At 38.8% G+C, this 21,878-nt stretch overlaps 2 protein-coding genes across 3 annotated transcripts in view; one reads left to right on the forward strand and one right to left on the reverse strand.

Annotated features, from left to right (window-relative positions):
* The first annotated feature begins 144 nt into the window (after positions 1–144).
* On the forward strand, positions 145–6,570 carry LOC131136021 (TRAF3-interacting protein 1-like). The gene is made up of 12 exons (XM_058082480.1): positions 145–442; positions 1,012–1,080; positions 1,153–1,314; positions 1,475–1,591; positions 2,162–2,573; positions 2,769–2,844; positions 4,485–4,577; positions 4,724–4,853; positions 4,925–4,961; positions 5,112–5,176; positions 5,980–6,197; positions 6,382–6,570. The coding sequence occupies exons 1-12, from the start codon at positions 320–322 to the stop codon at positions 6,542–6,544; spliced, it is 1,665 nt and encodes a 554-aa protein (XP_057938463.1). The 5' UTR covers positions 145–319; the 3' UTR covers positions 6,545–6,570.
* An 8,525-nt stretch (positions 6,571–15,095) lies between these two features.
* Positions 15,096–21,878, reverse strand: part of adarb1b (adenosine deaminase RNA specific B1b) — a 100,336-nt gene continuing 93,553 nt past the window's right edge. The window contains exon 10 of one of the 2 annotated variants that reach the window (XM_058081178.1): positions 15,096–20,665. In XM_058081178.1, the coding sequence (XP_057937161.1) occupies positions 20,489–20,665 (177 nt within the window). In that variant the 3' untranslated portion in view covers positions 15,096–20,488. The remainder of the gene's footprint in view (positions 20,666–21,878) is intronic. The other variant, XM_058081179.1, reaches the window with a different exon arrangement.

The raw sequence follows: 21,878 nt of genomic DNA on the forward strand, positions 1-21,878 counted from the left end.
TATGCCCGCTAACGTTTTCCACCAGGAATTATAGCTTGTGAAAGGAACACTGTCTCCCTCTAGTGGTGAAAATGTTGTGCTCCTTGAATTGAATGGTTCATGGTGATGTATTCATTTCAGTGACGATTACTGCATAATGTCCACCATGTCGGTGAAGTGTGACATCATTTGTCACCTCTGACGTAATAAAGTCCAAGTGTAGCTCCCCAGTGTTCTTGGTGGCTTGTGCTTTGTAGTCTTTTAAAATATAGTTTAAAAAGTGGATTTTGCTCATCCTTCACGACGTCGAAGCAACCCAGTGTGGACAGAAACTGCCGCCATGAACGGTGTAATTGCAAAAAGGACGCAAAGCTCGCTCGGAAAGGTGATAAAGAAGCCACTTCTAAGCGAGAAACTTCTTAGCAAGCCTCCATTTCGATACCTGCATGACATATTTTCTGAGGTGAGAAATTAAATAACTGCTCAGTGAGAGAGAAAAAATGTATTAGATAGGAGATGGAACCAATATGTTGTTTTGTTATTTCTTATTGTTTCTAATTAAGACATTTAATTTGAAATATTGAAGACTTCCTGTCTTAATAATGGCGGCATTCAGTGCTTTTACCTTGGATACATGTACAAAACAGCAACAATATATAATTTAACAATACATTTTTAGTTAAAAAACATATATGACAAGTTGAACAACATTCAACAATTTAGTGAATATTCTTAAAAGGATATTGCTTAATTTAGAGTAATGTTTACTTGTATTATTTTATGCTGTGCATTTCATAGTGTGTTTATAGTAATGATTAATTCAAATTTAGGCATTTTATTTACGTAACCATTTGAATTTTAATTTCACTATTTAGAATTTCATGTTACAGAAGTGTTGTTCTTCAATGTAGTGAAGCATTTCTGAAACAAATCAACCATTTTGTGATGACGAAACAGCCGACATTTAATACCCGAAGACACTGATTTTTAACAGGAATTAATGTGAGTTTTTTTCTCTCTCACCACCCTCAGATAATCAGGACCACCGGCTTTATGAAAGGCTTGTACAAAGACAATGAATTGAGGTCAGAGTGTATAAAGGTAATGTCCCAATGTGTTTGCTCTGTAGCACAAACGTTCACACCAACATAGTGTTTACAATTCTTTTTATAGGACAGAGACATGAAGATGGCATTTCTTCAGAAAGCAATAGATGTTGTTGCGCTGGTGACCGGGGAGCCTCTTGCAGTAAAACCTGCACACATTGTTGCTGGTCATGAACCTGACAAGACCAATGAGCTGCTGCAGGTTATTGCCAAGTGCTGTCTAAACAAGGTTTGTCGAAGGAGTGGAAGTAATGTAAATGTAAACTGCCGTGCCTTCATAGTTACTGGAATTACTACATATTTTGAAACCTTCATGTAAAATGCATATCATAAAACTGAATGAAAAACGTTGCTATTGCTGTCAAAATAATTATTAACTTGATTCGAAGATGTCCAGTAAGGATGCGGTGAAGAGAGTTCTTGCAGGAGAAAAGTTGGACGTGATAACCAAAGACAGCACATTGAAGGAGAATCTGGAGAGATGTGAACTTCACGTGGAAAGAGAGGTCTGACTGATGTGCAATGATTCTGTCTTTCAATTTTACTACAACTTAATACTGTGATACCAGATGATGGAGTCCAAACGATGTCATTGGCTGACAGATGTCCTGCTCTATTGTACCTTAACGACTCTTGTTTTTGCACCAAACAAGAGTGAAAACACTCTTTTCTGGGCTTGCCTCCACACCATTGAACCTGAATTGGTGAGGCCCGCTCAGATGAGAGGCAAAACGTCTTGCAAGACAACCTGAACAGTCCAGTTGCGATCAATTCCATGCCCTGAGAATACAATGACCTGAATGAATGGGAATATTCACAGGCTGACCTCAGAGTGTTTGCCCATTTAAGTGATTGTGGTTTGATTTTTCCTGGAATTGGTTTACGATATATATAGTAACGATATCGCCAGAATCCTGTTGCCCTCCATGCAGCCGTGAATTTAATCTATAATTAACTAAATTACTGTCTCTGTAATTTGTCTCAATGATTGAAAACACAGGCTTTCCTGAGTATGAAGCCATACTTGAAAATCTTTGGTTTGCTTTTCATTAATATTTTGGTATGAACATTTCCAGGACAAGAAGAAAAGTGAGCAAAGTGAGTGTAAAGAAGAGAAGGACACAGAACAGCACAAAGAGCAGGAAAGACAACGTAGAGACGGGGACAGAGACCACCGTCATGACAAGGAGCGTTCTGCCAAAAACCACCGCCGTGAACAGGACCAGCCTAAAAACTGTGACCCAGACAAGGCCTGTGACCGGCAGGGAGACACAGAAAAAGACAATGGACAAGGAAAAGCAAAGAGCAGGGAAAAGGAGCAGGCAAAAGATCAAGAAAAAGAAAACATCAAGGCAAAAGACAATGAAAGAGAAAAGGTTCCAAACGCAGCCAGTGAAAGGCCAAAGTCTTCCTCACAAACCACTAGTCCGACAAGATTATCTCAGTCCGCATCTGCCATTGACCAAAACAGGAAGAACACTTTAGGGGGTATATTTTACATTCCCTTCATAAAATCTATGCAACAATCCCATTTATGTTTTTATCATTTCTTCTCTATTGGTAGAAGGAATGACTCATTAACATTGCTGGCAATGGAAGTAGTTAAATCTTCTTGTGGGGAGGCAAGTGTATTTAATGAAGTGTCAACTGAGAGGCTTACTCTGACTCATTCTTCTTTCACAGATGCTACACAGAAACCTCTCCCCAAGGAAGGTGGGGATACTCTAGGCTCCTCATTTCCATCTGAAATATCCTCCAGGTCTGTCGCGAGAGCACTTGATCCTTTGTTAATCTGTCAATGTTTTGTTGAATTGTCTTAATAGTAAAAGGATGAGCAAAGGGGGATTCGGAAAAGTAACCATGTAATCTGCCTGGTCTAGCCAGCCACGTGTTTGTACTGGGTTTGAAACACGGGCTGAAAGGACCAGGCAGGTTACATTGGTGCCGTGGCCCGGATGAGAGAACTGAGACAGAATTTTCATCAAAGAGTGAATCAAGGTTTGACTGTACTATGGGACATTGGTTGGCGTATGCCTTGGTTAGCCCTGAATAGCGTACTTTACGTTTTATGTAAAAAATGTTGTCTTGATTCATGTACATTTCCAGGTTAGTGTACAATATGGTATGTGTCTTGAAAAGGGACCTATTATGCTTTTCCCACTTTTCTGATGTATTAATGTTTTTAGAACAGACAGACAGACAGAATACTTTATTAATACCTTTGGGATTCCTTCAGGGAATGTTGTATTCTCGTGTTAAATGAGGCCAAAATTTCAGATAATGAGGTTACACCTGAAAAAAGTATGAGATGGCTCTGAATGCTTGAGTTTTTTTTTCTAACACTGTCTCTCTGTGACATCACAGAGTGACAAACTTCCTTATATGGGCATGTGCTGGAGTACAGATACACTCTTGGCCCTCCCCCAAGCTCTGCTTCGCTGGTTATGGTGTTGGCAATGTCTACCAGGAAGTATTTCATCAATGCCTATAACGTTGCATTTGGCAGCCATACAGACGTCCTCCTGAGCACTTGGGAGAGTGACCGACCACAGCAGAGTGGGTGTGCCTGGAGGCAGGGCGTGGGTGGAACAAATTAAAATAGATATTTTTTTCAGGAAGCACAAAATGGAATACAGCTGGAATAGGTGCAGATTCTGAAAGCGCTAGAAAGCTATCTGTGCCCGTTATTGTGTGTAGCTGCTCTATAGGACTCCACAGCTCAATACAAATGGCCGAAAAATGAGCAGAATAGGTCCCTATTAATTTACTATTTACAGGATGAATCCTGTATTTGCAACTTCACAAACAAAGCTCCTTCACCTTATTGATCATTGCTGCAAAATAACCCACAACTGAGGCAAAGTTGCAGGTGCCAACAATTTGATTAAGAAGCGGTTAATTCTACTGAATTCTAGAAATAACTCATAGCAAAACCTGTAGCTCTCTGCTCCTCGTCCCTCGTATGAATGTGAGTGTGAATGGTTGTCTGTCTATATGTGCCCTGCGATTGGCTGGCGACCAGTCCAGGGTGTATCCCGCCTCTTGCCCAAAGACAACTGGGATAGGCTCCAGCATACCCGCAACCTAAGTGGGGTTAAGTAGTAGAAAACGGACAGATGGATTGATGGATTTTCATTATTTCTTATGTGGAACATTCATTTCATGAGAGTATGAGCTTGAGTCGTTATCATTAACCCGGATGTTTGCATGACTTTGAAATGGGTGATTGCAAAGCAGTGTTGTTGCTGTTCCAGAGTCAGTAATGTGTTTGTTTTTTGTACCGAGAATTGGCTATCGCAATAACAGACATCAGGCTAAGTGAGCCACAGCTTTACAACTCAAATTGTGGCTAGTTTGCCATGTTATTTCACCTCAATTGATGCTCCTTTTGTTGGATAGTGACAAGCAAACCTCGCGTCCCAGCAGTGCCCGTCCTGCTCCCCCTCGAGTGAAGAAACAGGAGAGTTTTGCTGATGGTGTGCCATCTGACAGGTGACCTCACTATAACTTATTTGTGTAAGAATTGTCGGTGCTGAAGAGACAAAATATGGGAAATATCTGCTAACGTGAGCTTTTTCACAACCAAAAAGATGGCACTGCCTTTTACGTTTACAAATTACATATTTCTTGTTTTGTAGGCTTTCTAGTGCCAAGTCATCAGTCATCAGAGATGGAAAGAAGTTCTCTGATGATGATGAGAATGAAGATGAGCAGTTTCTTGTTGCAGAGGCGGCCCCCGAGCTTGCAGATGCCCCTGAGAAGGCGTTGGTAAGTAAAGAAAGCAATGTATAGATATGTACATGACAACGAGACATATTTAATATGTGTGTCTTATGCAGGAATCTGCACATGACCTTAATGGGGAAGAGAAACATGGTACAGTCATATTTTCTTTTTCCTTCTAGTTTATATACATTCCAAAGGCCAAAGAATGACATATTGTTCTACTGTACTTTTAACTGTTGACAATTTCTATTTCAGGAAAACAAGGTGTCACTTTTCTAATGAATGTTGCTCTTACTGTAGGTGGACTAGTCAAAAAGATTCTAGAGACAAAAAAAGACTACGAGTCCTCCATTAAATCTAAAGAGGTATGCACACCTCCATTTGTGTTTTAATACATTTAAAGGTGCCAGTATCTTTCCATAAGTCATATGTAACTGTTGCGCAACTCTTGATTGTTCTATATGTGTGTGTGTGTGTGAGAGAGACAGAGAGAGAGAGACAAGGCCTTCTGTGAGAATCTGAAGGTGTAATAAAAAATATTTAACATGCTCACTAAAGCCTGGACTCCAGTTTGAGAATCCCTGCTATAGCTGACTGACTGTTTTATTTTAAGATGTGTAGTGAAGCCCTTCAAATTATTTTTTTTCAAAGCTGTCATCCATGAAGTGGTGAGCATATATTTTTCATGGGTTGGACTCATCTGGCTAGGTACAGGTCAGAGGTGGAATAGTGTCCTTGAGGACACAAAGGATATCATAAAGGGGGCTTTCAGGTGTGACAGGCAGTGGTAGGACGATCAGTGAGTCCTATCAGACATCACTAAGATGGTTATGAAATGTACTGTGCAGCACTGGTTATTATCACAAAAAAGATGTAAGCAAATGGAGTGTAGAGGTGGAATTATGCCTCCATGGCACCACAAACATGTTCCTCTACAGTGCAGTTGAAGGTCTAATACAAGCTAGAAAACACTTCAATCTGTCTGGAGCTAAATATGTTATGGCCTTAATCAATGTCTTTATATTACCCAAATAACATTAAAAATGGACAAACAGTGTCTAGCAACGACTGTGGATTTTGTTGATTTCTCATGTTTATGTTTATGAAACAGAAAAAAATAAATATCAAGCTTGACTTCAGCCATTGCATTATCCTCTTGCATAATCAGAAAATGGTGTCAGAAGAAGCCTGGAAGAAAGAGCAGGATCTGGTTATGCGGGAGATAGAGCGTCTCCGTGCATCCATTCAGTCGGTGTGTCAGAGCGCGCTGCCTTTGGGCAAGCTCATGGACTATGTCCAGGAAGATATAGATGCAATGCAAGCAGAACTGCAAAGCTGGCGGAAGGAGAACAAGGAGCATGCACAGGCTTTGCTGCAGGAGCAGAGGTGAGAGTGCATGCACACAACACACAACATAGAACCTACGTAAGTCAAGAACCTAGAGTAGATGCTGTGTCTCCTCATGACCTTGTAGGGTCAGAATGTTGGGTCATTCAAGTTTCCGAGTTAGAGGTTCAACTATAATCACAGTATTCATCGATTAATTTTACATGCGATCATTTTTGTGCAGAGCAACAGACCAGGCGGTGGAACCTCTTAAAACCGAACTTGGTGAGCTCGACCAAATGATCAAAGATTACCAGGACAAAATTTGTACCATGAGGTCCAACATACTGATGAATGAGGAGAAGATCCAGAAGAAGTTGGCCGCAATTATCGCCTCTAAAACTTGAAAAGTACATACAGTCGCCCTCGCTACATCGTGGTTCAAATCCTGCTCCCTCACTCTTACTGCAGTTTTTTAAAAAATGACTTAATAAATGATCACTGTTGACTATGGCCCATTATTAGTCATTACTTGACATACTATTAAAATACAAGTTACATGTAGTTTTGCGGGCTGCAAGGAGACCCGAGTTCAATTTCACCCTTGGCCATCTCTGTGTGGGGTTTGCATGTTCTCCCCGTGCATGCGTGGGTTTTCTCCTGGGACTGCGGTTTCCTCCCACATTCCAAAAACATGCTAGGTTAATTGGTGACTCCAAATTGTCCATAGGTATGAATGTGAGTGTGAATGGTTGTTTGTCTATATGTGCCCTGTGATTGGCTGGCGACCAGTCCAGGGTGTACCCCGCCTCTCGCCCGAAGACAGCTAGGATAGGCTCCGGCACCTCCGCGGCCCTCGTGAGGATAAGCGGTAGAAAATGAATGAATGTAGTTTTGCACGTAGTTCTGCTTGCAGTTGCATGAAGATCAGCTTGGCTCAGTGACATATTGCAGCCAAGGGTTTTGTAGGACTTCAGGAGGTTTCCCACCAGATGCTTATAATTATGCAGAAGCCAATTTCTGCTACTTCATGTAATTTCTCTACATGGATGCATTTTGTCCATTGTCAAGAGAATAAAATAGACATTAAAATGATTGGAAGTATTGGAGAGGCTTTCGGATAGAACTGGTTCCTTGTAGATACACTGTATGTTCTGATTAACCAACATATTTCCCTTATTTTGCATAAATGTCCTATTGTGACCCAACACTGTATCTTAGAACCTATAGCTGATCTGCACTTCGAACGTACGTTTTATTTATTAGTGATCCAAACCAAGAAAAATGTCACTACTTTTGTTCTGAAAGCATTTTGTCTGAAGTTTGCTTCAATTTTCATCCAAGCTACAACTGTACATCTTTATAATAGAACTGGTTTGATAACATTTGAAATTTTGATTTTAAAAGGACAATATGCAGGCTGGAGTATTATTAAAATAAACTTTAAATGCAGTTAAGGCCAAATGTCAATTTGATAACGTAGTTGAAGTTAAGTCAACTTAAAGTTGTACGGTATGTATTTTTACTTACTGTATTTGTTTTATGTCCATCCGGGGTCCACTGTGACATATTTCCATTGTGCAATTATGTAATTAAACATTTAACAGTGGAACAGTGGAACCACTAGGTGGCTGCATAACACAACTCTTGTATAAATCCTGTTAATGATTTTGTTACTTGTGATATAACAGATTACTTAAAGGTGCAAGTAAGACGGCACAAATTGAATTGTGTGTTCACAGTGCTCGCGTGAGTAATTAAAACAAAATCAAACCAAATACACCTTTAAAATAAGTAAAGGGCATCACCTCATACAGATGAATTTGATTAAAAAAAGATTTGTTTTATACATGACCTAGACTCTGCTGTCGTCAACATTCTTGTGGTAAATAAAGAGAATAATATCTTTTCTCAAACTCCTCATCAATAATAAGATATCATATTTTGCTTGGGTAAAATCAGAAAAAAGTCAAAACCAGACATGCATTTTATATGGGTCAGAAAGATTCATTCATCTAGCTCTTAATTATTCAAACTTTGCAGCATATTTTTTATTTGAAGCTGCCTTTTTTTCCCCACAACCTTTTTAGTGCGCCAGCTGGATTTTCCATATTTCTCCTACTTTTCTGGCTCTAGGTTTAATAAAAAATGTCTTGTTTTTCTCTCACAGTTGTCTATCTGGCACATTGCTGCTGTTTCATGGCTCACTGACTGAGGCACTGTATCTGTATAAGGTCTTTTTTTTGTTTGTTTGTTTGCTATTGCATTTATGCAGAAACAAGACATGAAACCTGTCCAAATAAACAGTCTGGAATTAAGTAAGTAAACTTTAAAGGTATGCACCTCTTTCATCAGACTGACTCATAGCTTTCACTTTTGCTGCCTACAGAAACTATGGTATGTTCAAGGACTACCAAACACAGAGCGGAATCTCATCGCTAAACATGTATAGGTTTTCTTATGCAACATGTTTTCAAAAATGTTTTGAGTTTTCAGACCAAAAATCTGACCAAAAATCTGTAAATGTTAAATGTGGAGGTGTTTGTGGTGTTCAATCACTGAAGGTGGTCTGTGGTTTTGACTAAATTCCAATGTTGTGATATCTGCTTTACTTCAGAACAACTACTTCTTTCTCTTTGGGCTTTTCCCTTCAGGGGTCGCCACAGCAAATCAATCTCCTCCATCCAACCCTGTCTTCTGCATCTGTCTCTCTCATACCAACTACCTCATGTCCTCCTTCACTACATCCATAAAACTCTTTGGTCTTCCTCTACGCCTCCTACCTGGCAGCTCTAAACGCAGCATCCTTCTACCAATATATTCACTATCTCTCCTCTGGACATGTCCCAACCATCTCAGTCTGGCCTCTCTGACTTTATCTCCAAGGCCTCCAACATGTAATGTCCTTCTGATGTACTCGCTCCTGATCCTATCCATCCTGGTCACTCCCAATGAGAACCTCACAACCTCATCTCTGCTACCTCCAGTTATGCTTCCTGTCTTTTCCTCAGTGACACTGTCTTTAGACCAAACAACATGGCTGGTCTCTTCACAGTTTTGTATACCTTTCCTTTCATGTCAGGTGAAACTTGTCTATCACACATCACGCCTGACACTTTTCTCCACCCGTTCCATCCATCCATGACTGTACACGCTTCTTCACATCCTGTTCACAATCTCCATCAGTTCAGAAATACTACTAATTGTGTAAAAATTGTACCAAAGTGTCCCCGATTACAGCTGTCTGGCGAAAAGTCTCAAAAAAATCCAAAATAACCTTGGCCAAAGGACTGCATGCATGCACAGCCTGAAGGACAGTGTGTCAGTTTACAAATCAATATGCAAATTCACTCACCACCCAATTTTAACAACATAAAGATGGATTGAATTTGTGTTTTTCTAGAATAAGATCACGATGTTGCAAGGAGTGAATTAAACAGTGAACATATTTGCTTCCTTGGCAGAATTAGACGAGATGGTGAACATGTATTGCTTATCTGTAAGGTAAATATTTGCTTTGCTAAACATTATGGCTTGTGAAACATGTGCAGCAGCCTGCCTGTCTAATCCAAAATCCACCCGTCGGCATCTCGGAAAGCTCATTAATTAACTCATTATCTCTAGCTTGGATAGTAGGAATTAAACAAAGCGAAGACGACACTGTCAACATGCACTGAATGAATTCCTAAAGGCTTTAAGTATATCTTCCTTTCAGTTCATCTTTGAGTTTCAACCCACAGAAAGAGGAGGTGATGAGCATTGGCAACCACTACACTAGCAAGGAATTAATATCTTTCTTATGCAGAAATATAATAGGCCACACTACAGATCATTTTCTAAAATGTTTTTTCCTCACAGACTTTACACACACACACACACACACACACACAGTCAGTGGATTTTCAAATTGACTTTGGCAGAGTCCTGTCAGTGACAAGGACACTGGGCTATTAGTGGAGGTTTGCACACTGTTTTGACAATTTAGCTATTCAAACAGAGGCGGCTTGCTGGAAAACAGTTCATTAATGACGTGATAGCTGAGTAATGTGCTATAAATGTATTCTTTCCTCACATTGTCTGAATGCATAGAGAGCCATTATGTGCACCTCCGCCCTTTAAACACGCTTAAATGTGGACTCACGCATGCAGACAAACACAAGGGCGGAATGATATTATAATGCGCTCTGGAGGGAAAGTGCAGAACAATTTTCCCTGCGTATATCGCAAAGGTCAAAATGCAAATGTCAACTTTTTCCTCCTTCTATTCTAATTATTCTGTCAGGTGCGAAGTGTCTTCATCAGAGGGGTGCCGTCGTGACGAAGGAAGGCCTGAGTTTACAGATAAGCTCCATTTGGGTCTCCTTGTGACACTTTCTTCTCTCTCTGACACACACACATCTGTAGAGGTCTTGTTTAATATACAATATATAAGAATAATCTAAGAACAACAGCTGACGGCAAGCATCTGTGGTCATTTCCATGCTCGTCATTACCAATTAGGCTTTCAATTATACTGTATTCATGTATAGTTTAACATATCATCAAAAGCATTTCCTGAGTCCCTATTTCACTGACTGACAGGGGATCCCAGTGCAGTTCATTATGTACGTCTCTCCCATCAAAAGAACACCCATCTGAGTGCAAGCTATGTTATTTCTAGTGCTTTCCTCAGCTTTATTTTTGTAGGTAGGCAGCTGCTTCTTCCATACGCACAGACAATGCAGATGAAGAGCAAACTTTGGCGTGGTATTGTTTATTTGTGGCTTTAACTGGGTGAAAAGCTACTAATGAACAGGAAGGAATTTGTGAGGTTGAAATACATCTGCATATCTAGAAAATAGTGGACGGCATACCTCAGGGGTCAATATCAGAACCAAAACGGTTTAATTTTACCACTACTTGCAAATGACTGAATTTTGTTTAGGAAAGAACATACAGAACTTAATAATCACAGTAGAAATTAATATTTAAAAGGCGGTTTGATAAAACCAGACAAATCATTGAACTTAAATATAATAAAAATAATTCATTCATTCATTCATTTTCTACCGCTTTTTCCTCACGAGGGTCGCGGGGGGTGCTGGAGCCTATCCCAGCTGTCTTCGGGCGAGAGGCGGGGTACACCCTGGACTGGCCGCCAGCCAATCACAGGGCACATATAGACAAACAATCAATCCCACCTTTGGCCATCTCTGTGTGGAGTTTGCATGTTCTTCCCGTGCATGCATGGGTTTTCTCCGGGTACTCCGGTTTCCTCCCACATTCCAAAAACATGCTAGGCTAATTGGCGACTCCAAATTGTCCATAGGTATGAATGTGAGTGTGAATGGTTGTTTGTCTATATGTGCCCTGTGATTGGCTGGCGGCCAGTCCAGGGTGTACCCCGCCTCTCGCCCGAAGACAGCTGGGATAGGCTCCAGCACCCCCGCGACCCTCGTGAGGATAAGCGGTAGAAAATGAATGAATAGCTTTCCTCGTAACTTTGCCCTAACTTCGCCTGAGCTCACTTGGAAACAAACTCGCCGTGGATCGTGTGGGACTTGTAACTGTTTTTTGACATTTTTCCAAATGCTCTGCAAACATTCCGCAATTCGTTGAAATAAACATAGAGCTACATCACATCACTACGACACCCGGGGCTTGTTCCTATCACTGCAGTGTTTGAAAAGTGCACAGTTTGACAGAGACGACCTGAGGGCTAAAGCGATCTGCGATTTCATCATGGAAACTGTCATCGTTGGCAATACGGCCTTTTGTTGGCTAGTAAACACCTTGAGACACAATTTGTACTTCACCGTTACTTTTTTTTTTGTCATACTAGACGTAGTGATGTCATGATATTTTGTTAGGACAAACCTTCAGATACAGTTTGTCAAATCATAGTTTAAATATTTAATTAAAAATAATTTTTGAACATATTGAAGAGCAATAATAAGATAAATAGTATAGCAATATGTGGTAGTGTAGGTGAGATACTACAGTGGATGCTCTTTATTCTCCTTAACATACTTTTACCTTGAGATTCAGCGGCCTAATCATCCCCTCGCCTTGAACACGGTGCTGTTACACACACAGAAGGTCACCGAGGTACTGTAGCAGTGAATAACAGGATGGTGAGGTGGAGACTGATCTTGCCATGTGATTCTCACCATACATCAAGTCTGTTGAGCAGAAAATTGAAATGGAAATGTGGGCCTTGAACGAGCGTGCGACTCCCATTTAGTGGCGGACAAAGCTAATGATTTGTCATTTTCTCTCCGCTGACAGCCACTCAGCCACACACACTCGTCCCAATTCTCAATCGTATGAGCTCGGTGCCTTTATTGTGCATGTAAACCTTGCACAAGCGTCATTTTTATATAATTGTGTGAGCTGATGTGGGGAAGATGTTTTGAAGAAAACATCCACACAAAGCGGGACTTACAGTACATCCATAATTTTACACATAGAGGAAGTAGGCGGTATGAGGGGTGTGACGTGCTTATGTAGCAAGTGATTTATGACACCCACTTTTAGGTGCTCTTCATGCAAGGCTGTTGTACGTTTCGTTCACTAGGGATGTATGTGTGTGGGCATGGTGCGAGACTCGTGCAGCGCACTCTCTTCGATTGCTATGTGAGGTCGGGAGATCCATAATGTACGGCTGGAGAAGTCGCCCGCCCCGGGAGGAGCCGCTGCCCGGCCAATGTACACAATGTACTTTTAAACTTTTAGTACACTCTGCCTTGCCCTTGCAACCTGGAGAACATAATTTGCATCCCAGTTTTCTTCCTACAAGCTTGAAAATCCATGCAGGCCTCTTGAGACGTTCCTTACTTTTGCACTTAGGAGCACAAACATCGGGATGTAAATCCCATTTAGCTCTGCAAAGCAAATTAGTGTCAGATCTAGTAATATAGATCAATAATAATGAATTATTGTTTATATTTACCATATGCTGAATGCCAACTCCTTGTTACTAAAATCACAAATACTTAAACTTGCTGATATAGTTAATCTTCAAACAGCTAAAATAATTCATAAGGCTAAAAACAACCAATTACCTAAAAATGTCATCCAATACTTCTCTACAAGAGCAAAAATATGAAAAACTTATATGCTAGGACTACGTTAAAAAGCCATAGCATTTCAGTATAAGGAATCAAACTATGGAATGGATTGAGTAAGGAAATCAAACAATGCACAACGATGAGCCAATTCAAGAAACAATACAAGCAGTTGATGTTTGCTAAATACAAGGATGAAGAGTCTTGAACCAGTCATGATGTGCTATATATATCACTATATTGACACTTACTATGGTACCCATTATGTCATTGTATGGTCATATCACCTCGTACTTGATACGGTACGTGACAAAAATAAAATAATTAAAAATGCAAAAAAAAAACAAGAAAAAACTTAAACTGTATTATGGAAAGCAGGAAGTGAACAAATGTAACAGTTACTGATTGTAAAAGTACCAGATGCAGGGGTAGGATTTAATAAGCTTTGCTTCTTCCTACTCCTTTTGGACATGTGGAACTGTGAACTGATTATGTGATTGTAATTGTAATCTGATGCATGTTCAAATGAAATAAAACCATTACCATTACCAATAATTAAAAAAAAGGCTGAAAATGGCACCAGGGCCATTCTTTGGTCAAGTGTATAACGTCCCTGAGATTGGAGTTCTACTTAACTTCTCGAGGTGTATGCCTCAAAAGTCACACAAAACTTTGATTCTTGCATGACATCACTGGAGGGATTAACGTGCGGATGAGAACTCAAAGGATTAAATTATGTTTTCTTTTTTCTTAGGATCTTTGAGGGGGCGTTAGGAAAGAATGGAGTTATTTGAGGAAGGTCACATGACTATCTTGCTCATTTCAGGGTCTTTTAAAAGATACAGGATCCCAGGTTTTAGTCTATAATCTGTATTATATTATTATACTATACTTATACTACTATTATTATAATCTGTAGTTGTGTAGGAGATAAATCTGCATTCTTCTCCTCTTGGATGAACGTTCCACAGCCTGTTCCCCTGACCACGCCTACTCTGATGCAATTGGTCAGGCCAAGAAATCTTCTCCATCCACAGTTCTTACGTTTGAAAGAAACACTTCCCGGCCGCCAAAAGTACTGAGTGGTTGCCAGAGTTGTCATCCATGGACTTCAAGTTGTGAGGTGAAAAATTCAAATGTTTCGTGGATATCTGGTGAGGTTTTGCTAGCCTTGTCCAAAATCGGTCAGGGAGTTTGTCCCTCCTTTGCAGTTTTGGGATCCGCTCTGTTACTCTTATTGTCCACCCGTTGTCAGCCGCTAGCAGCTCCAGTAACACTAAATCTCTGGCAGGAGACGTAATCCATGATAACTCAAATCACAGCGACAAGAAATACAAATAACTTTGGCCTTGTTGTTAGCCATCTGCCGGGGCTTTGAAACTAAATTTACCAATTTATTCTTTGTCTATTTCTGCTCAGTATTTCTCCCACATTTACTTCCACTCACTGCTGCTCCCTCAAACTACAAACTTCCTCAGATTGAACGTGTGCATGTTAATAGTGAATTAAAATAGTAATCAGTTAACTTTGACAGCCTTGTTTAGAACTATAATTAAAACTCAAATTTCCAAAAATTGTATTGTATTGTTGTTTTTCTCATATTATGAAATATTTGTAATATTTCAACTCTAAGCTACTAAAATGGCATTTTACTCAAAATATAAACAAATTTTTACTAATTCTTACTAATTCTTCTAACAAATTTTTTCTTTTAATATTTCAAAAATTACATTTTTCTTAGAAAATTTTCTAACTTTCTGCTAAATTTTCTCATAATATTGCATTGTTCTTGTAAAAATACTGCATGTTTTTCCATTTTTAAAAATGGTAAAATTACATTAGAAATTACATAAGAATTTAAAGGGCTCAAGCCAAAAATCATTTCAATTTCATTCAGTATGGCTTCAGAATATCCCTCCATGGGGCCAAAAATGGGATAGAATTCTCAGCCATCTCTGTGTGGAGTTTGCATGTTCTCCCCGTGCATGCGTGGGTTTTCTCCGGGTACTCCGGTTTCCTCCCACATTCCAAAAACATGCTAGGTTAATTGGTGACTCCAAATTCCAAAGGTATGAATGTGAGTGTGAATGGTTGTTTGTCTATATGTGCCCTGTGATTGGCTGGCAACCAGTCCGGGGTCGCCGAAGACAGCTGGGATAGGCTCCAGCACCCCTGCAACCCTTGTGAGGATAAGCGGTAGAAAATGAATGAATGATTCGGCTTTGGACCGACCTTTTAAAGGAAACAGATTACATGTCTTGATCATCTTTATAAGTCTTCTATTGGACGACATCCTCCTATTTTAATGAAAATCGAACCAAGAAACAATTCCAACACACATGCGGAAGTAAACTAAGAAGTCTTTTATTCTTTTGTTCATTTTATGTATCTTTTTTTTTTGTCTCTACACGAGTCCTTTAGAAGTTAATCATGCGAGGTGCAGCGTCAGTGTTGGTAAATACATGCAAGGTTTTACTGTCCAGATTTCACACACTTGGAATGGGGGGCACTGAGAATCATTCAGAATTTACAGGTCTGGGGGGGGGGATGAGGATAATTCAGCTCAGTTCTTGTCTCCACGGCGAGGGGACGGGTTCTTATTGTGACATCATCAGTTGACATCTTCGGTGCAGTCAAAAGGAGAAAAAAGTACAAGCAGGAAGAAGTCTTTTAAGGGCAAATCTACAAAAGAGCTCAGTCTGGAGGTGGGGGGGGTTTGGCAATGCAGTGACATCACAGCAGATGGGAGGGATATCGCATGGGACTTTGGCGCAGGATTGTTGTGATTTTCTTTCTTTTTTAAAAAAAAAAAAAACATCCAATTTTCTGTTGACATTCAATTCTGGAAGATTCTCAATTGAAAGATGACACGTGAGAGATGCTCCTGACCTCCTGACCTCCTGACTCCACACGTGCAGGATGCTAGTTGCTGAGGCTCGGTACATACAGTGCATAATGTTTGTCTTCTTGTTGGCTACAATGACAGTGAGGCCTGGAATAATCATGGCAGTGCTGGTGCCATGCTTTATGGTGCCCACGTACTGAAGAACTAATAATTACACTGAAATAGAAACACAATTCCAGCAAAAAAAACAAAAAAAAGAACAAACAGTTCAGGTTGGGAAGATCTGATAGTACACAATTAGTCATTGACGTCGTTGCTTATTTACAAATAATTCAGCAATCATGATGGTGGGTTACAATATACATCAAATAAACCAAAACAGGATTTCAATATTTCTTACATCATTTTCAGCAGATTGTGAATAAACAAACAAACAAAAAAAAAGACACACACATGGACATCATCTTTGGTGAAGATTCCAGAGTATGCTTAAAGCAGCTTGAGCCCGCGCGCGCGCGCACACACACACACACACTAAAGTTTCTGACTGGGAAGAGAATGTGACCTCGTCAAGTACGCCCACTGGGGTCTAATGCAGGGGTAGGAAACCTGTGGCTGGTGAGCCCAATGGCGAAAAGAAGGAAAGATACGGCGTAAAACAATGCAACACAGAAGTCGCATTCACGGGAAGGAGTATTTGATTTATTATTATTAACAATGTTAATAATAATAATACATTTTTCCATCTTTTTTTTCCATCCAAAAAATAAATGTTAAAATAGCCAGAAAGGTTCCCGACCCCTGCTCTAACAACCTTCTAGGACAGGGGTGTCCAAAGTTTTTCTACCGATGGCTGAGGACATATCTGACAAAGGATGCAATTTTCCATTTTCTGAAGCAACATGTAGTTATGCTAAAGTTATATTTTCAGTCTTTCAAGAAAGCAATTTTTTTTGTTTTTTGCTGTTGTTTTGTTCTTCTCCTAATTGTTTGCTCTCGTATTGTGACGTTATTCCCATAATGATTTGCCTTGATGCTGGTAGTATAATTTTTTTTACAACCCCATACTCCAAAAATGGCAACTTTGTTTTTCCACAGTATTATGACTGTCAATATTTTAATGTTAGGCATTAAAAATGACTTTCTCCACCCTCAAATTACAACCCATTCTTGTCAACTTCCCCCCCTAAAGGTTACAACTTTGCTTAAATTGACTTTTTTCCTCATAGGATGCTAACTTTTTGGTCATATTGTGACTTTATTCACCTAATATTTTGACTTTATTCTCGTAAATGTACAACTTTTTTTTCATACTGATAAAGTAGATAGTAATAGATCAATTTAATAATAGTAGATAAAATTTTTGTCTGACTTTATGCTTGTAATATTTTGACTTAATTCTGATAAAATTATATTTTCTTTCCACATTTTTTTCCTTGTACACTTTAAATGAGCCAATGTCTATAAAAAAAACAACAACCACAAGCCACACTTTGGACACCCCTGACCTAGGATGACAGAGCGATGTAAACTACTCGACAAGATGACCGTTACTTTACTGTCACTGTTACCATTTTAAAAACTTTTTTTTTTTTTTTTTTTTTTTAGAGGTATTAAGATAAATGTGAAGCAGCCAACTCCACCTGACATCACACCAAACATCTTCTACATCTACAACAATTTGAATGCACTGGACTTTAATGGAACAACAATGACGCCAGTGTACAAAACCTGTCAATCTTCTATCAGTAAGGGTGGACGGACCGATACAAATGTCGATATCATTTGATGGTATCAGTATTGGGTCCATGCGAGAGCCATGAGATTTATATTTTTGCATTACCTACGTTGAAAATACATCTAATTTTCCCGAAGTGGGTAATAATTGACAGTATAAAGGCATGATAACGCAGGTCAAATGTTCAGTGGAAATGTACAGTTTCACTGATAAGTGGTGAGATTTCAGGGGTCCTTGAACTGTTTTGTACTGTGAGATGAAACGTATGGAAGTATAAGCTTTGATGGGCTGAAGCTAAGTTAAGATATGATGGTAAATTGTTACGATAACACGGGGGTGTCCAAAATGTGGCCTGCGGGTTGTTGTTTTTTTCTTATTGGCCCCTGACACATTCTAAAAATACAATTTAAATAAAAGAAATTCATTAAAAAAATGAAAAATAAACAGTAATTTTACAAGAATAACATTTTCTTTCTATGAGGAAAAAATTACATTATTTTAGTAGCATAATGTTCAAACATTTAAAGTCATAAAATTATCAGAAACCTAAAAAAAACAAATAACGTTTAAGTCAGAAGTGTTATGGGAATAAAGTCATAATTATGAAAAGACAATTTACAAGAAGACGTCTGAAATAGTTGGGAAAATAAATGACAGGAGAAATGGAAAAAAATTGCTATTTTATGAGAATAAAGTCAAAATATTAAGCAAAGGAATGTTGTCTTCTAATGGGGAAAAAAGTCACTATTTTACAAGAATAAACCCATATGACCCAATATGAGGGGAAAATAATCCAATTTTAGTAGGGGTTACAATAAAACAAAATATATTTTTAATTTTGCAGTATGAAAAAAACTAAATAAAACACTGTAGTTTTTAGCAATGTTGGTGGGGAAGCTATGATATAATGGCAAAAAAGTCATAATATTAGGAAAAGAAAATTTATTAGAAATATAAAATGAATAAAAATATAATTTTAGAAGAAAGTTGAAATTTTTGGAAAATTAAAAAAAAACTTAAAACTTGGGAAACTTAAAACTTTAAAAATGGGAATAAAAGAGCAAAAAAGAAGAGACGTTCATACAAATAGCAGGCCTTTTCAGCGATATCACAAAGCTGAAATGCATTTTTTTCTTAAAATATGTATAACTTTTTAGCACATCTAAATGTGTTGCTTTACAAAATATCAAAGTGACCTTTTTCCATTTTCAGTATGTGGCCCTCAGTGGAAAAGTTTGGACACCCCTGTGATAAATCTGGTCTAGTCTGCTGGCCTAACAACCAGGCCGAAGGATGTTGATAAGTGTGCATGGCATATTTAGTGCTTTAACCTGGATTGTGTTGTGAGTGAACAATGGCAACTAAAGAGAGAAGAGGAGTGTTTTTGTGGGGAATGTGCTGTGGGTGTCAACAATAGTCATTTTATGGGTGTATCTTTTACTTGCGTTATTTTTTGCTGTATTATTATATTGTTGGCAAAAATATATATAAAGTGTTTATTTTGAGGCAAAATCCCAATACTGGCGTGGTAATGACTCGACATTGAATCAGTATCAAACCTTGCAGTATCGCCCACCCTTACTAATCAATAATAAATACTTCCAATCGGTTCAAACTCTTGCATGAACATTCTCCAAATTTAGCTTTAAAGTGACATTAGCTTGACTAATTATTAGCTTTTAACATTAAAATGGACGCCGACATGTCAACAATGTAGTAAATAGTATACGATAAATAAACTATATCGGGCAAGTTTTGCATAGTGAATACTTTTAAATACATTTTTACTGACAGCAGGTATGTACTTTCATACATACAAAAATATCAACCGTTCAAATCTATATATATATTTATATATATTTTAAACTGCTGTATAATTTAGACTATAAAAGACCACTGTTAAGAAAACAAAACCCCCTTTTTTTCCAGTTGGACCAAACAATAAGCACAAATGTAGAAAATAGACTGAAAGCTGCCCGTTGAGGAAGATGCTGCCATGCATTCACACTCTGTATGTGTTCCTCACACACACACACACACACACAAAACAAGACCTAGCAGGGACTACAAGACACCCCCCCCCCCTTAATGATACCATCACAACAAATACACAGGCAACAAATCTACTGTGACACCTGACTTACTTTGTTCCCAAGTAAGCAGAAAAAGGCCAACGTGTCTTTTACCATTTTTAATAAAAGATACTAAGATCAGATTATCACACTTTACTACTTGCTATTACTCTTTTTTTTCTCAGCACTACATTTAAATCCTGCAGATGATGCACATCTTCTCATGGTGATTATTATTAGTATGAAGTGTATCTTTAGGTCCGTTATCATCGGCTTCAGCCCGAGCATATCTAGGCTACGTTTCACCCTAATCTGACAACATGCATCACCCAACAACATAAAAGACAAAACACGCATGGTCAATGTCTACAACATAAGATTCCAGTTTTACCCACAGTCGGTAAAAACAAATCAAATTCAGGAATGCCCCTGATGAGATGAGGATGGATGAAGAAACGATGCACATTGATTTCCATAACAGGTTACAGCTGCAAGTGCGTGCAAACACGGACGGAGGCAAAGTTCTACGTGGGCGGGCTCCTAACGTGGGTATATCTTTCTTTCAGGCCGGATCAGTCGGGGGAGGGGGAGGAGGACTAACAGGGGACTTGGGGTGAGGGGGTTCAAAATCTCTTGGTAAAATTGCTCCCTCAGGAGCTGAGTGTGAACTGGTCTTGCTCAATTGGCTTTTTGACCCAAGCACCCAGACCGGCCTTGTGGAACGCCTTGATGAGCGCCTGCTTGGCGGAGTGGTACTCTGTGGCCGCCTGCTTGGCGTCGTGGTAGGAAGCGGGCTTCGGCACCTTGATCCTCAACACGGAAGACAGCTGATGAGGAAGGACAGGACAGTCAGCGATGGGAATGGGCGTCCAACAGTACGTCATGTATACTGACACCAGTGACCAGTGTAGATTAATCCATATCACGTCTTTGAATGAGTCTTTTACATTTATGTTTTAATTCATTTGACCATTTTTATGCTTGAAAATGCTTAAGTTGGGAAAACAAATGTGCTTAATTTTTTTTTTACTAATATTCATATTCCAATACAAAACAGTATATGGTATTAATTAACTAATTCATTCTCACTCATACCGACCATTTTAGATGATTTTGACTGATTTTTCAAGGCACAAAGAATATTGTGTTCAGTGGCTATATACAGGTGGAACCTTCTAAAAAAAATAAAATAAAATAAAAAAAAAGAAAAAAGATTTGCCCATCCAAATGTCCCTCAGGGGTCATTATTGGGTCCCAATTTATTTGTTTTATTATTATTATTATTATTATATTTCTTTTTAGGATAAATGATAGATCATGAGTTAAATTGGAACTCATTCGTAACCAAAGACATATTTATACATGTAAAACACTGACATTCCTTTCATTGTTAAAGCTGCTGCCTACAAACGACCTCACTATTCCTCATCTGTGCAATACGTAAATGAAGGGCAATATTTTTGTGCAATACATAGTTTATGGCAGGGATCTCAAACCCGCGGCCCGCGAGATGCTAGTTTGAGGCCCCCACCTTGATACCAAAGTTTAATGTTGAAATGACAGCTTAAAGCTGTGTGCACACCGGACACAATTAACATGATTTTGCCCCGCCCATACTGTTACCCTACCCTGTTTTTCCTGTAAAACGGAAAATACACGTCAAGATAAAGCATCTCATCAAACATGTTGTTAAAGTTACGACGCTGCTCCCAGATGGAACTGAGTACGATGCTAACTTGCTAATTGGGTAAAATTATTAAGTTTCATTAATGTTCATGTTAAAGGTTAAATAACTGTTAATACTGTACATTTGAATCTGAAAAAAATAATTTCTCTACCAACTGTATGTGGTTTCTTACGTTTTTCTTATTTGCTGTTTTATTATTATTTTACTTATTTATTACTGATTGATTGATTTATTGTCTTTATTCTTAATTTGTTTATTTTTTTTATCTTATTTTGTGTATAGAAAAATAAAAATTAAGATATTTGAGAACAGTGGAATGTTTTATCAGATATTTTGGTGTGGAAAACCGGAAC

Source organism: Doryrhamphus excisus, chromosome 9, assembly GCF_030265055.1.
Source record: "Doryrhamphus excisus isolate RoL2022-K1 chromosome 9, RoL_Dexc_1.0, whole genome shotgun sequence".
NCBI classification, from domain to species: domain Eukaryota; kingdom Metazoa; phylum Chordata; class Actinopteri; order Syngnathiformes; family Syngnathidae; genus Doryrhamphus; species Doryrhamphus excisus.

Bases quoted from the DNA above. Each gene is read 5' to 3' on its own strand.
- LOC131136021 (XM_058082480.1), top strand. From the start codon at position 320: ATGAACGGTGTAATTGCAAAAAGGACGCAAAGCTCGCTCGGAAAGGTG. The intron at 443-1,011 runs GTGAGAAATTAA...CACCACCCTCAG, and splicing joins TGCATGACATATTTTCTGAG to ATAATCAGGACCACCGGCTT. The intron at 1,081-1,152 runs GTAATGTCCCAA...TTCTTTTTATAG, and splicing joins TGAGGTCAGAGTGTATAAAG to GACAGAGACATGAAGATGGC.